The sequence below is a fragment of the Fistularia commersonii genome, chromosome 4 (assembly GCF_037954325.1).
Source record: "Fistularia commersonii isolate RoL2024-O1a breed Wild chromosome 4, RoL_Fcom_v1.0, whole genome shotgun sequence".
NCBI lineage: Eukaryota > Metazoa > Chordata > Actinopteri > Syngnathiformes > Fistulariidae > Fistularia > Fistularia commersonii.
The window spans coordinates 13,286,520-13,302,080 of record NC_141287.1 but is presented as its reverse complement, the minus strand read 5'-3'; the positions used below and the strand labels follow the sequence as shown (position 1 = coordinate 13,302,080).

At 39.4% G+C, this 15,561-nt stretch overlaps 1 protein-coding gene across 3 annotated transcripts in view; it reads left to right on the top strand.

Annotated features, from left to right (window-relative positions):
• LOC147234754 (PTB domain-containing engulfment adapter protein 1) overlaps positions 1–15,561 on the top strand; it is a 54,182-nt gene that overhangs the window by 21,053 nt on the left and 17,568 nt on the right. For 2 of the 3 annotated variants that reach the window (XM_086145407.1, XM_086145405.1), the window contains exon 3: positions 12,502–12,577. In XM_086145407.1, the coding sequence (XP_086001533.1) occupies positions 12,550–12,577 (28 nt within the window). In that variant the 5' untranslated portion in view covers positions 12,502–12,549. Of the gene's footprint in view, positions 1–9,175; positions 9,212–12,501; positions 12,578–15,561 lie in introns of those variants that run through there. The other variant, XM_086145406.1, reaches the window with a different exon arrangement.

Sequence of the window (15,561 nt, the reverse complement as noted above, 5' to 3'; positions counted from 1 at the left end):
TAATGGCTTTATGTCTCTATGACATTTGAATGAGCGGGTGAATGGTTGGTTTAATGGATTTATGACATGTGAATGAGAGGGTGAATGCTTGCATGTTTCTATATGACGTGTGAACCTGGTTCTTCTACTCTGAGAGGGTTTATCGCTCGTCTGCATGTGTTTCCGTGGGAAGAGGAGGAAGAGGAAGAGGAGGAGTAGGAGGAGGAAGTGCTGAAGTCGTGGCCGATCGGCGGTGAAATGCGTGTAAATAAGTTCACCGCCAGCGCCGGGGGGAGGCGTTTCTGTGCAGTAGCATGGCTGTAGATAAGGCCAAAATTACTGCGGTGGATTGGGGCCGTAAACACCTCGTCCAAAACCGCTTTGCAAAAAAAAAAGACTCTGGGGTGTGGAGCTGGTCCTGCGGAGGCCCGCCGATAAGACGGGCTTACTTTATCGTCACAATAATGGAGTCGACACAAAGAGCTCGTTTCCGCGGCGATGACGGAAAACACAGCGTCCCGACTGCACCTAAATGTTTCATTGGTTGAAGTCATCAATCAGAACAAACCCTGAGTCACCAAGTCCTGATGGTCACACCAACCCATCACAACTTCTTAATTGATTGATTGATTGATTGGTCAATTCAATTGTAGCCATTTTGTGTATTCTCCCGTTTTAAGCGTGTAATTAAGGGAATTCCAAAAAAATCATATCTTTAATATCTTTTCACCCGTTTGGATCTTTTTTTTTTTCTTCAGTTTATGAAACGATGACATTAGACCGAAAGCGACAGCAAATGGGCATCATGGCGACAAAACAGATGAAACAAAACGTGTTGGACTCGAACCGTTAAACTTGGGCATTGGGCGAACATGTTTTCAGAATGATTGAGGTGGTGGAGTGCAGAGTTGAAGGGTCAACCAGGACCGGTCGCGGTGTCTAAGAACATGCCGTTATCCTGTTATTATCGTACAACGGGGAAATGCAGATTCCCCGCCCCGTCTTTAGGCGAACACAAACCTAAAGAGACAAGGCTTTGGAACCCGGCGTCTCCTTATTGCTAGACTTTATGTGCTGCGATCATGGTTGCCATGACAACTGCCACCAGACCGTACCAATTTACCGCCTAGCAGGGGCACGCTGCTAACGCCGTCTGCTCGTAGTACCTGGAGTACCCAGCTCACGGGGGGATAGGGGGGTTGTCATCAAACGAGGAGTTGACATCGAACTGGGAGCAGTTGATTTTAAAACAGGACTTGATGTCAAAAGAGCAAATGTTGACATTTAAAGAGTTAAGATCTAAAGAGTATGAGTTTACATCTAAAGAGGAGCTGTCGACTTTAGAACAAGTTGCCAAAAATCAAAAGAGGAGTTAAGATCTAAAAAGTATGGAGTTGACAACAATAGGTGTTGACAACAGAAGGGGAACAATTAACATCGATGGAGTAGTTGAAATCAAAAGAGGTAATGATGTCAAAAGAGCTGGTGTTGACATCAAAAGAGGAGTTAACATCAGAGGAGGAGGAGTTCACATCAAAAGAGTGTGAATTTAAATCAACACAGGGGAGGAGACATCTATAGAGGAGTTAAAATCTAAGGACGAAGCGTTGACATCAAAAGAGAAGCAATTTATATCAAAGGAGGAGTTGAAATCAAGAGGTATTGATGTCAGAAGAGCAAGTGTTGACATCAAACAGGAGCTATTATCATAGGAGGAGGAGTTCAGATCAAGAGTGTGAATTTAAATCAACACATTGGGAGGAGACATCTATAGAGCAGTTAAAATCAAAGGAGGAAGAGTTGACGTCAAAAGAGGAGCAATTTATATCAGAGAAGGAGGAGTTGAAATCAAAAGAGGAGATAATAACAAATGTATGGACATTAAAAGGAGGTGTTGAATCCAGATCTTGGGTGGTTTGGCAGAGAAATAGAAAAGGAAAAGGAACAGAAAAAATTTGTGTCATGGTCGTCAAATGATTACAAGTATGCTGTCAGATAAACATCACAAAGAATCCAATTAGAGGCCCGTTATTGAAGTCTCTTTGATGTCATAGAATATTTTCAGTTTTCTGTCAGGAAACCTCACTTTCAGAACAAACAACGTCACTTTTTGTGAAAAATATTTTAATTTTTATTTGGAAACGAGGGACCCGGGACTGATGACAGGAAGTATTTAGAACAACAACAATACACTGATTTAACATAATGAGATTTTAACTTTAGATTTAGCATAAGACAGACCTTAGTCTAACATCAAAAAGATCAGTTTAACATCACAGCATTAACGTCCAAACATCTAGGTGAACTCTGATAGACGTCAATTCAACATCACAGAGACATCAAATTCAACATCCTAACTGCTATTATTTCTCAAAGACTGTATTTTAACATCACAAGACATCAATTTAACATCACAGCATTGATTTTTAAATTTAAAAGACTCATCAAAAATATATCAAATTAACATTAGCACATTAATTTGACATAAAAAGAACTTTGATTAAACATCAAACAACAGTAAATTCAACATCGCATATTGATTGACATGTAAAAGACTGATTTAAGTCAAAGGACATCAGTGTAACATCAATGCATTGATTTGACGTCTAAGAGACTTTGATTTGACATCAAAGGACATCAAATCCAACATCAATGGCAGTAAACCAAGTCTTACATTTAACATCAAAGGACATCAATTTAGCATTATGGCATTTAATTTACATCTCAAGAGACTTTAACATCAGAAAGACTTTAATTTAACATCAGAAAGACATCTATCGAACGGCAAGACGTCGATGTACACCTAAACGACCTTGATGAAATATCAAAAAGGCTTCAATTTAACACCAAGCCATTGATTAAACTTCAAACGGACCGAGCCCAGAATACACTGAAGATCCGACATATTTCAGCCGAGCATCAGAAAGACACGAATCATGGGGAGATAAATGGCAGCCGTGCATCCGTATTCTGCTCGCCTGATACCCGCCGACACCATGGCGTTCCCCGATCGACCCCGCCCCCCGCCCCCGCAGACGGATATAAATACTACGAGTTTCCTCCCTTTCAACTTGAGCTGGGACTATTTTTAGAGGCGGAGCCGGAGGTCGACCCCGGCTGGTTTCCTCCTGGATGCCAGTCCCAAGAAAAATACACTGCACAATAACTTTGTTATAACACATGGCGGAGGAAGGCTTACCCCACTGCGTCCAAATATGGACTTCGGGATTACGTAGGAGGGGAAAAAAATGGCGTTCGGTTCGACGTCCGTTTCATGGGAGGAATTAAACATCAAAAAGATGACGTTTGACATCAGAGGAACGTTGATAGAAGACGTCAGTAAGGGTTTCGACGTCTGAAAAATGTTGATTTAATGTCAAGGGGACATTGCAGAGATTAAGCATTCATAGATGCACTTGACATCATAGGAGATGACATCAAAATTATGTCAGGCCGACATCAATTAGACTTTATAAAGACGTCAGTCTGACATCAAAAACCTTAAGACTTTTTTTCCAAAACAGACATCAAAATGCTAAACCGCTATGACATCAAAGAGAGTCAATTAAAAAGTCAAAAGACCTCAATGAAACATCACAAAGATGCTAATTCACATCAAAAGGACTTCAATCCAATGTGTCGACTGTTCCGCTAAACACCACAGCAACACATTTGTCATTCCTTATCAAGGTGAAGAAGGCGTGAGGGGAACAATGAAAAGAAGTCGTTAAAAACAAAAAAGATGGCAATTAAAGATCAAACATGCAAATTAAATGGGAGAGGACGTCAATTTAAAAACAACAAAAAAACGCAATGATTTTCCTAATCAGACATCAATGTCTAAAGAGGAATAAGGCTGACCTTAAGTCAATTAAACATGAAAAGGACCTCAATTAAACATCAACAGGACTTCAATTAAACATCAAAAAGCTCAATAAAACATCAAAAGAAGATGTTTTCATTTCATTCATCAAAAGGCCATTCAACGTCGGAAAAATGTTGATTCATTGTCAAGAAGACGTTGATTTCATATCACTGAGACGTTTATTAAACATCAAAAGATGTTGAACTTCAGAAGACGCTTTGCATCAAAGGGTAATTGTAATTGCCCAAAGGTGAGAAATGTCTTAGCTGGACATCAGACAGGTATTGGTTGTCAATTTAAGATCAAACAGATGGGAAGTAAACATGACGAGACGTCCACTCAGAAATGTACCTCGCTTTGTTTCTTAGGGAACAAACCAAGATGGCTACAGTTGGAGGACAAACTTGAACCGTGGGTTGTTGAACAGAGAGCAGCAAGTAGAAGTGTTACCACGGTCACTATTCGAATGAAGGCAACAGCGCAAGCTAGCAAACTTTACATCAATGAATTTAGAGGCGGTCCTTCTTGGTGTTTTCGTTTTATGAAACGTTTTGAACTGCGACAAATGGAGTGTGAACTTCATTGTTTTCATACTTGTAAGAGCTACCGGTATGTGCGATACCGTCTTGTGAATGCACTTACTTGTTTTAGGAATGAACGCAGTTCTCAGAACGTTGGTTTGTATTCTATTAATAAAGTTTGACTGACTTATCTGACTGTTTTTGTTGACATTCCCACCATTTAGTGGATGCATAACAAAACACCAGCCACTACAGCAGTTTCTATTCTATGTGCCTTATAATACGGTGCGCCTTATAGTGCGGAAAATATGGTAATTCCAAAACAGCTGTCAATCAAATTAGTTTGACATAAAGGAGAGTCAACAAAACATCAAAATGACTCAATTGAAGTCAAAGAGAGTCAGTCAAACAGCGACCATGGGAGGGTCTAACCACAAAGAGACCAAAACAAGTGTTTCATACCAGTAATATTTTCAATTAAATTAATCAAGAAGAGAAATCAACCCCGGGAAAAACATGAATAGATAAACAGAACTCAATGGTGAGCAGCAGCTGTTGCCATGTAACTGATTTCAATCTAATTTACACCAAATTTCACTTTCTTTTTATATTAAGAAAATATAAATATTTTTATTATATAAGGACTTTCAAGGTCATTCCGCTCCATGGATGGAAGAGTTGCCTTGACAACAAGGTGTAAAATTAATTAACATAAGGATCAGCATCCTTAATGAATGCTTCATGGCAACTGACTGAGCAGACAGATTTGACCTTGGACCTTTTCGATACTTGGTACAATTACTATTATTATTTATTATTATTATTGTGATTGTTATTTTAGGGTTAATTTAGGGCTGTGGGCGGAGCCTATCCCGGCTGTTATTGGGTGAGAAGCTTGTTAATTGAACTGTTAATTAGTTTCCCTTGTGTCTTTTCTTTGAAACGATTAATCACACACACACACACCTTCACACTGCTGTTTTTTACTTTAACTATTTGCATCATCAAAAACTGTGTGTCACACGCAGCCGGACTTAGCGAGGCCACACACACACACACGCACGAGCGCTGCAAATGAAGGCATTCAATCTGAAACCCTCAGTTCAAGGTACCTTTTTTCCGGATAAAAGATGCTGTTTTCAATCGTGGAGTAATAACTAGGTAATAAATAATCTGATAGAATAATATCTCATTTGATATATCAATTTAATTTTATACATATATATATTTATATCAGTTTTTCTTTTTAAAAACCCGCCTTAAAGTCCCTGACCTGATCCTCTCCTTATTTATCACCGCCTGATTCATTTCCAGCAAAAACAAAGAAAAATGTGTTTCATTAAACCTCATCTTCTGAGGATTTGGCCCCATGACAAGTGGGCGCCCTGCATCCGTCTGGCCCCGCACCCTTCGTCCGAGTCAGCGCTTCCCGCGAAACCGGCACGGGAGCAAGGGAACGAAGAAGAGGAGGGGCAAAAAAGTTTTCTTTCTGCTCTCCGGGGGGAAAACAAGAGGCCTTTCTGGGCTTTTTCTTTTCCCGCGGTCGGAGGGGGCGGAGCTTCCCGGAACGACCCTGGCCGCCACACCTGCCTGTGCAAGATGCAAACATGGAATGAAGAGGAGGAGGAGGAGAGAGAGAGAGGAAAAATAAAAAAAAGGTGGAAATCGCTCCGTCGGGCGGAACGTGAAGGTCGAACCGCCTGTGAAAACACAGACACATCCCATAATATCTGAGGACGCAGTGAAAATGAGAGGGGTTGAAAGAGGGAAATGGAGAGGGGGTGTTCAGAAAGAGGAAGGGTGAGTGAGAGAAAGAGGGGAGAGAGAGGTGAAAGAGTGAAAACCAGAGAGAGAGGAATTGTGTGAAAGGGTGAATGAGAGGTGGGTGAGCTAGAGAAAGAGGAAAGAGGAGTGAAAGACTGAAAGGGAGAGCGGAGAGACAGAGAGGCGAAAGAGTGACAAGGAAAAGGAAAGGGGGAGGAAGAGAGATGGGGTGAAAAAGTGAAAATGAGAGAGAGAGAAAGAGGAAAGAGAGGTTGAAAGGGAGGGTAAAGAAGAGGGAAAGAGTGAGTGAGGGAGAGTGAAAAGGAGAGACAGGGTTTGAGAGAGTGAGAGAGAAAAACAGGAAGAGGGGGCAAAGAAAGAGTGAGACAGGGATGGGGCGAAAGAGTGCAAGGGGAGAGAGTGGGCGTTAGAGTGAGAGAAAGGGTGAGAGAGGTGGGGTGAGAGAGAGAAAAGAGTCTGCTGAAAAAGGAAAAGGATAAGGAGTAAAATGGTTGGAATGATGGAAAAAAGAGGGTCAGGGGTCAGAGGTCAGAGGATCCCCTCAGCCAACCACTTTTGTTGTTGTTATTGTTGTTTATTTTGAAACTTAATGTGTAATTTTTTTTTTTTTTAGATAAATGAATGATTCGTAAATTGTTAATTTAATCGGTGATTGATTCCGTCTGAAATTCAGGCAATTTATTGATCATTGACAACTAAATTCTATGTAAAATTACACCGTGCAACACCTTTATTATATTATTATATACTTACTTTTTATTATTATTGTTGTTGTTTTGATAAAGATCAGCTGTCACCCTTTTCTTCCCGTCGTCCTTTCGAATTCCACCCCGACCTTCTTTATCGCCGCGGATACGAACTCCGCCGCTTCCCTGTCGTCGTGGCAACCGGGCCGACCTTTGGCTGCGGAGGTGTGTCTGACCTTTAACAACCTTTGGACTTTTCATTCCCCTCCGACGGAGAGAGGGATGGAGGGTGGAGAGGGAGAGACGGACAAACTTTGTAAATATATAAACACAATCTGGCACGATCTGGTGTCAGCAATTCAACCTTTAAAACGCACACAGGGACATGGAGACAACATTTAATCCTTAGAAAATTTAGTAACTTTTGTAGTTTTTTATGGCTTTTGTAGCTCTCGTAGATTTATCATATTTTTAGACTATGTATTTTAATACTTTTTCTAGCTTTTTGTAGCTTTGCGGTTATGATAGCTTTTTTTTTAGTTTTTCTAACTTGTTGTTTTCTACATTTTTATAGCATTTGTCATTTCTATTGTTAATGGTGTTTAGTTTTTTTTAGCTTCTGCATATTTACAGCCGTTGTAGTTTCTGTAATATTGTGGCTCTTGCAGATTTTTTGTAAAATAATTAGTTTTTGTCATTGTTATTGTAGTTTTTTCAGTTTTTGTAATTTTTAAGCTCTTGTAGTTTTTGTAATTTTGTAGTTTTTAGCTTTTGTAGTTTTGTCCCTTTTTGTAGCTTGTGTATTTTTTTTCTTTCGTAGTTTTTGTAGTGTTGTAGTTTCTCTAGCTTTCATAGTTCTGTATTTTTTGCAGCGTTTTAAGCTTTTGTATTTGAAGCTTTTGTAGTTTTTTTTGCTTATGTTGTTTTTGTGACTTTTGAAGTTTTTGTAGTTTTTGTGGCTTTTGAAGTTTCTTTAGTTTTGTGGCTTTTGTAGTTTTGTATTTTTATTCGTCTTCCCTTGACGTCTTGTAGGAAAGATGCGTCCGAATCGGCCGTTGAGGTCGTTGACGTCATCGCTCTTCGCCACGTTCGGCTGGAAACCGCAACTGCCGACTGGTGTCAAGCTGTCGGGGTTATACAATCCCACGCACACGCACGCACACACACACATACACACACAGAAAGGTCACGCTCCCACCCTCCCGGCGTGCTGTGTTTACATGTCAGCTCTGGAATGCAGCGGTGCGTCTCTGAGATGTTTTATTTATTTTTATTCATTTCTTATTTTATTATTTTATCATCCTCCTGATGCCGGTAGATTATATTCCATTTTTTACTACTTTAAGAATAAATATGTAAACAATTACATTATTTTATTTATTATTTTACTTTGATTTAATTTATCGAATGTTTCGGTGAGTTTATCCTCAGTAAGTGATGCTTACAGAAATATTTAATTATAATAATTTCTAGGAGCTTGTTATTTAATCTTAATTTCTTTTCCTTTGGAAAAAAAAATTGAATTTGATTTTTTGTAACATTTTGTTATTATTATATGATTTTTAAAATGTATATTTTATTCTCTTATTCTATTTCTTATTATTTCAATAAAATCATTTTCTGACTTTCCAGTTTTTTTTTCTAAAAATATGAATGCAATTTTATTGTGGTTAGAAAATCATGTTTTTCATTTATTTTGCTCATCTTAAGATCATTTTCAAATAAATACATGAATGATTACATCAATTGTTATAATTTTTATTATCATTATTATTATTGGTGTTGTTGTTGTTGTTGTTGTTGTTGTTGTTTATTTAATCATTATTGTTTAGGTCATCGGTTGTTCATTGTTCATTGTTCATAAGCTTATCTTAAAGATGACATTTTGAAGATTTTCTTTTGGACTTAAGATTTTATTTTATTTAATTTGATCAGATTTTCATGGCGTTCTGTGTTTACATGTCACAGAGAGCAAGTCCAAAATCAATTAAAGAACCAAAACCAAAGAGGAGGGCCTCCCTCTCTACCTCCTTCTTTCTCTCCTCCCTCTTTTTTCCTGTTCTCTCCTGTTTTCGTCTCAAAGTGCAGAAGATGGGAGGAGGAAGGTCCTCCTCCTTTTTCTTTTCTCTTCCTTTTTCTTTTTCTCCGCCCCCCTTCCCGAATGTTGGAGCTTCTCATCGCGGCTAGAAAGAAAGAAAGAAAGAAAGAAAGAAAGAAAACTCACTCCATCATTCCTTCCCTCCCTCCCTCCCTCCCTCCTTCCTTCCACGCACCAACATCTGGCCGGCAGCTGAAAACCATTAAATCCCCTGGAACCTCCTCCTCCTCCTCCTTCTCCACCTCCTCCTCTTCTTCACCCGGCCCGAGTTCTGAAGGCAAGTCCACTTCTTTATCTCCTTCGTCCTCCTCCTCTACTTCTTCCCTTCTTCTTCTTCTTCCCTTCTTCTTTTTCTTCTTCTGCGCTTGTCTTCTTCTTGTCTCTCGTCGGCCAAACTTTGGGATCGGGACGCCGGCGCAATAGGATTTATCCCAGAGAGGAGGAGGGGTGGAGGGGAGAAAAGAGAGAGAGAGAGAGAGAGAGAGAGAAAAAGAGAGAGAGAGAGAGAGAGAGAGAGAGAGAGAGAGAGAGAGAGATTCCTGATCCCGAGCCTCAGAGGAAAACAAAGGATCCTTGTTGATTTGGCAGGTTTCTCTCCTTTTCCTTCTTCCTCCCTTTCTTCTCCTCCTGCTCTCCTCTTCTTCTGTCGTTCACGGCAGGGGTTGCTGTTAGTCTATCTATCTATCTATCTATCTATCTATCTATCTATCTATCTATCTATCTATCTATCTATCTATCTATCTATCCTCTTCCTGATCTAATAGAAATATGTAACAATAATCTGTAACTTTTTTTCTTTATTTTCCTATTTTTTTTTTTTTTTTTTCTGGAAAAGTCTATTTTTTTGTATTTATCGTTTTTTTGTCTTTGTTTTCCTCTTGACATTAAATTCATTCCTCTCTGATTTTAATTTCCCACAGCAATTTACAAAAGATTATTTTCCATTTCCCTCAAATTAATTCTTTTGTAAGTAAAAGTATTATTTTTCTAGCTCCCCTGATATATAAGGATAATTTCTTTCTTTTTTTCTCCTCTAATTTCTTATTTTCTTATTCATTTATCTATTTATTTAGTAAATATATGATTCCAATATTTATTTTTGCATTTATTTGCCTGTTATTTGTTAGTGATTTATTATTCATTTTTATTTAATTTATTGAGTTTATTTGTTTGTTTTTTTTCAGATACTCGTTTATTCAAGAATTTTTTTTTTTTCTAATGCATTTGTTGATTCATGGAATCATTTTTAATATTTCATTTATTTATTGAAGTATCCATCTATCAATTTATTTGTTACTTTACCTTTCTTTTTACATATCCATTTATTTAGTATTTTATTTATTTATTCAGTTCTTTATTTTTGTCCTAGAGCCATTCATACATTGGTGGTCTCCTCTCCTCCCCTGCCTCTTCCCCTCCCTCTGGTCAGCCCGGAGGTCGAAGTTCGTATTTTCCTTTGTCTTTTCCCGAGGCGAAGGCGTTCTTACGCAGCGTGGCGCCCGCTGCAGCTCGTTCGTCCTCGTGGATGGGCAGCGGGGTCACCGTGGTGACGGTGTATCAGCAACCTGCCGGCAGAACTCCGTGTACCAACGGGGAGAAACACCTGAGTGCGGGTTCTGTAGGCAGGTGGGGGAGATAATAATAATAAATCATAATAATTTATTTAAAATGTATTGCAACATATTTTAGTGTATTTATTTGACAATATCCATGTAATTCTAACTAAAAAATGCAAATAAAATTAGATCTTTTATAATTATGAAATTAACTTTTTAAACAACTGACGTGACTAACTTGACAAACATTTTATCAATTTTAATTTAATTTAATTTAATTTTCAACATTCTAAATTAGATTTCAAATGCTTTTTTTCAGTTTCTATTTTATGTTTATTTGATTTTTAAACTTCTTGTTTTTGTTTATTTTGATAATTTTTTGTTTTTTTTATTTTGAATTTCATTTTTCAGTTGAATTTATTTCCATTCCATTTCATTTTATGATTTATTATTCTAGATATTTTTTATTTCATCTTATTTTTTGACATTCACAAAGATTTTTCATAATATGTAATCTGCCATTTAAAGAAAATATCAATATGAGTTGATGTATGGGAACGTGTTTAAATTAAGGAAAATGTTAAAACTTTATTTTTTTTATTTATTCATTGCGGATTTCAGTTTGTAGGAGGACAATAAAAAACATTAAACAGTTTCTAAACAGCAGGAGAAGAAATCAAATGTCACCCCGTTCACACACACACACACACACACACACACACACACACACACACGCACACTTGTAATTGAACAAACCTGCTGTTTTCACGTTGTCTTGCAAAACATGGCAATATGACAGCAGGTAGAGGGGTGTGTGTGTGTGTGTGTGTGTGTGTGTGTGTGTGTCGGAGGTATTGACAGATCTCTCAGGAGGGCGCTGTCAAATCACCAGACAAGCAGCCATTAGAGGAGGCGGACGTCACTCAACTCTCCTGTGTGTGTTTGCGTGTATGCACACACACACACACACACATACACACACTTTCCGTACACCATTCACTTATGTTTCTTTTTAAGTTTGGTTTCCATTTGACGACTCCCCTGTCCCGATGGGGCGTGGGTTCACTTCGGGTAACCGTGGCAACGCATCTCACCAACGCCAGGTGCGACTGTGCGGCGGAGTCGCTCAAAACCGCTGTTCAAAAGTCAACCTGTTAGTTTAGCTTAGTCACCGCGACCTTTTGAGGTCACACCTCAGGTGTTCCCATGGTTACCGCCTTGCCCACATGAGCTCTCCACAGTGACCAGATGATGAATGAATGAATGAGAAGATGATGTATTTCTGATCTCTATCTCCTGTAAGCAGAGTCGTCCTCTTTTCAATTCCCGCGGTGCATTCTCTTTCCCCACCTCACGGTCGGAGTTCACCTCGTCTGGAGTTCCCACCTTAAAGCTCCTCAGATGCCTCTTACTCCTCCTGCAAGATTAAATCTCCCCGTCCGGAGACTAAACATGTCTCCGTCGCCAATAGTGAGGCTTCAACCCACACACACACACACACACGGACGTTCCTCCGATGTGTGTGTGTGTTTGTGTGTGAACTTCTCCTCGTTCCTTTCCCTCCCCCTCCTTCAGGGAGGTATTATTTTGTTGGCCCGGCTGAGCAGGAATGTTCCTGGTTCCGCCCAGGCCCTCTCCGGGCCTCTCCGCCGTCCCTTTATGGAGTGCCAGGCCCCTGGTGGAACCCGAGCAGAACCTGGGTTCCACCAGAGGCCTGGCATGGATCCACCCAGGATTCACTCGGGTTCCACCCTGGTTCCTCTCAGGCTCCACCCAGGTTCCAATCCTGGTTGAAACGGCTTCCAGTTCCACCCAGTCTTCAGGAGTGGACACTGCATCTGCTGCTCAGCCTGCACTGAGGGGGCGGAGCCAAACACAGTGGTAGCGGGGCTTAACCTGTCAATCATACACGCGGGCCTGTGATTGATAGGCGCCCAATCTGGGTTAAGCCCCGCCTCCTGCGTCCGTGTGAGTTGTGATTGGCTCTGACCCCTCCCCTCCTGCTCCTCAGGTGGACCACCTGCAGACGCCCAGGAGGAGCTCAGCCTGAAACCGAGCCATGAACCGAGCCTTCAACAGAAAGAAAGGTGAGCTACTGCCGCCGCTGCCGCCGCCACCATGCAGACCACCTGAGACCTCCTGCCTGGAGCCCTGGAAACCTCCAGAAGCTCCAGAGTGGTCGTCCCTACGCAGAACCTCCTTTCGGTCCTCACTAATCTCTGGATCCTTTTTTTTTGTTCTTTCTGGACCACACACACAAACACATACACTCACACACTTCCACTTTAGATGACGTTTTCCCATTTGTTTTATCATTCATTCATGTTTACTTCATTAATTTATTTAAGTTCTTTCTCGACAGTGTTTCATTTCTTTTTACATTATTTGACCAGTTTTGTTGACTTTTTATTTTTTTATAATTTTTTTCTCATTATTTCCAAAGGAATCATCACTGTTTTCCATTAAAAACTTTAGTAGTAAATAGAGTAGAAATCAGCAAGAGGGGAAAAAGGTTTTCTTGTTTTTTTGTTTTAAAAAGCAAAACATTTATAGAAATTTGCAGGAAAAAGAGAAAAAAGGATCAAAATTTCATTAATATTTGGATGAAAATCAAGAAATAATTGTTTGAAAATTGCTGAGATTTTTCCTTAAGAATTAGCTTTTTTTTTCGTTTGTTTTGTTTTCAAAAAAGGCAGTACCATCTTGTCCCTTTGGCCGTCAGGACTCAGAACGAGAAAAAGTGAATAAGTAAATATATGAAGAAAAGAAAGTAACCATGGCAACGGAGGCAAATTCCACCTTTGAGTGTTTTTGCTTATAAACTGATTCCAGAAATACAAACAAACAAAAAGCCTACATCTGAATGCAGCCCTTGGAAGGCTTTCATTCCAGACACGCACACTCGCCCGCACACACACACACCCACACACACACACACACACACACACGGAGAGAGAGAGAGAGATAGAGAGAGAGGAGAGAGAGAGAGAATTGATTGATAAACAAAATAAACAATAATTCACAGAAATATACAGAAAGTGTGTTAACTCGTGACGGAATCATTGACTAATTAAAAGACTAAAAATTAAAAAAATAGAATTTAATTCCCATTTTTTGGAATTTATCCAGAAATTATAAAAAAGATAATAATAAACAACAAATAGTAAACAACATGAATATCTGAATATCTTAACTTTTTTAAATATTTTAAAATATTTTAATATTATAACATTTTTAGATTATAACAACAGCTAGAAAGGATCAGATAATAAACCACAATTTTACCCAAAAATAAACACAAAAAAAAAAGTAAAAACATTCTAAAAAAATTCAGATATAAATCTTGTATATGGAAGCAAAAGCTGAATATTAAAAATGATTTTCAATAAAGATGAAATTAAAAAAACAACACACAGTAGTCTCCTTGTCGCAGAAGAGAAGAAAATTAATGTGCCACACCATTCATACACACACACACACACACACACACACACACACACACACGCGGGCGCTGTAATGAAAGGTTTTCCCTCCCGGTGAGATGAGATGTTTTATCTGAGAGCGCGAACCGTGAGATATAAAAATAAATGGAGTCATTCATGCGGACGCCCACTGTATCTTCTGTGCGTGTGTGCGCGTGTTAGTGTGTGCGTGTGCGTGTGTGTGTGTGTGTCAGCCATCTTAATGGATTTCATAACTATATTAGAATGGACGTGTTTATGCAACGATTCAGTCTAGCGCTTCTCCTCTGAACACCAGGTGTCTTGAATGTCCCTAGATGGAGGACGTTGTCCGTTCTCAACGAGGATCTACCTCCTCACATCGGGACTGGGTGGCTTGATTTATTAGGGGAAAAAAAAAGCTATTTAGATGTCATTTAGTGAAAGCACACAAGAAATGGAGAATCAAGGACAGGGATGTGTTACGGTGAACTGAGGAAGCTAATAGAAAAAAAGGACAGCAAAGTGAAGCTAATGCTACGTCAGGAATGTAAACACTTCAATGTGAATGAAAGAAACGAGACAGAAACAAGGAATAAGAAGGAAGGAAGTGACAACCCCACAGTTGGCTAGTGCTTGTTAGCATGGTTAGCGTCATTAGCATGATTAGCGCCTTTGATAGTCCCTGACGTTTGGATGAAAGATTGAATGGTTGTTTTTCTCAACGACATGACTGAATTAGTGAATGTTTTTTATGACTTTTGAAAGAGAAAGAAATGGCTACATGTCAATAAACGACATGTGAATGAATGAATGAATGATTGCATGTCTCCATATGATGTGACAGGGTGAATGGCTATATATCCCTAAATGACATACAAATGAATGAGTGAATGATTGTCTCTATATGACATGTGAATCAATGACTGGGTGAATAGTTATGTCTATATGACATATGAATGAATGAGTGAATGCTGATATGTCTCCGTGACAAGTGAATGACAGGGTGAATGGCTATATGTCCCTAAACAACAACAAGTGAATGAGAATGGGTGAATAGTTGAATGCTGTCTTAATGCATTCCTGTGACTGGCAACAAGGCAAGAATAAGCGTTATGGATAATGAACGAATGAATACATATTCAAATATATTTAAATATATATGTGTGCGTGTGTGTGTGTGTGTGTGTGTGTGTGTGTGTGTGTGTGTGTGTGTGTGTGTGTGTGTGTGTGTGTGTGTGTGTGTGTGTGTGTGCATATCCGAAGCTGTGTGCTTTGTGAAACCTCATCTCCAGCTCTTTTCTTCTCCTTTGGAACCGCTGCCATTGTCTTTCCTCTTAAAAGGCGGATTACGATGATTCTAATTTCCTTTTTATAGAAACGAGGTGCCGGGAGAGTCGACTCAAGTCGACTCGACGAGTCGGGAGCCTTTTTTTTTCTCAAAACATCCAACGACAACTTTTTTACCCCCTTTCATCTCTCTTTCATCTCTGGGAGGTTTTATTTCAGACGGCGGCGGGAGGATGTTGTTCCCAGTTTCGGAGAGACAAGAGGAAGGATTTCACCCTTTCATTCCGCTATTTTTCTTGAAGTTGCAGGAGGAGGAGGAGGAAGAGAAATTGATCTGTTTT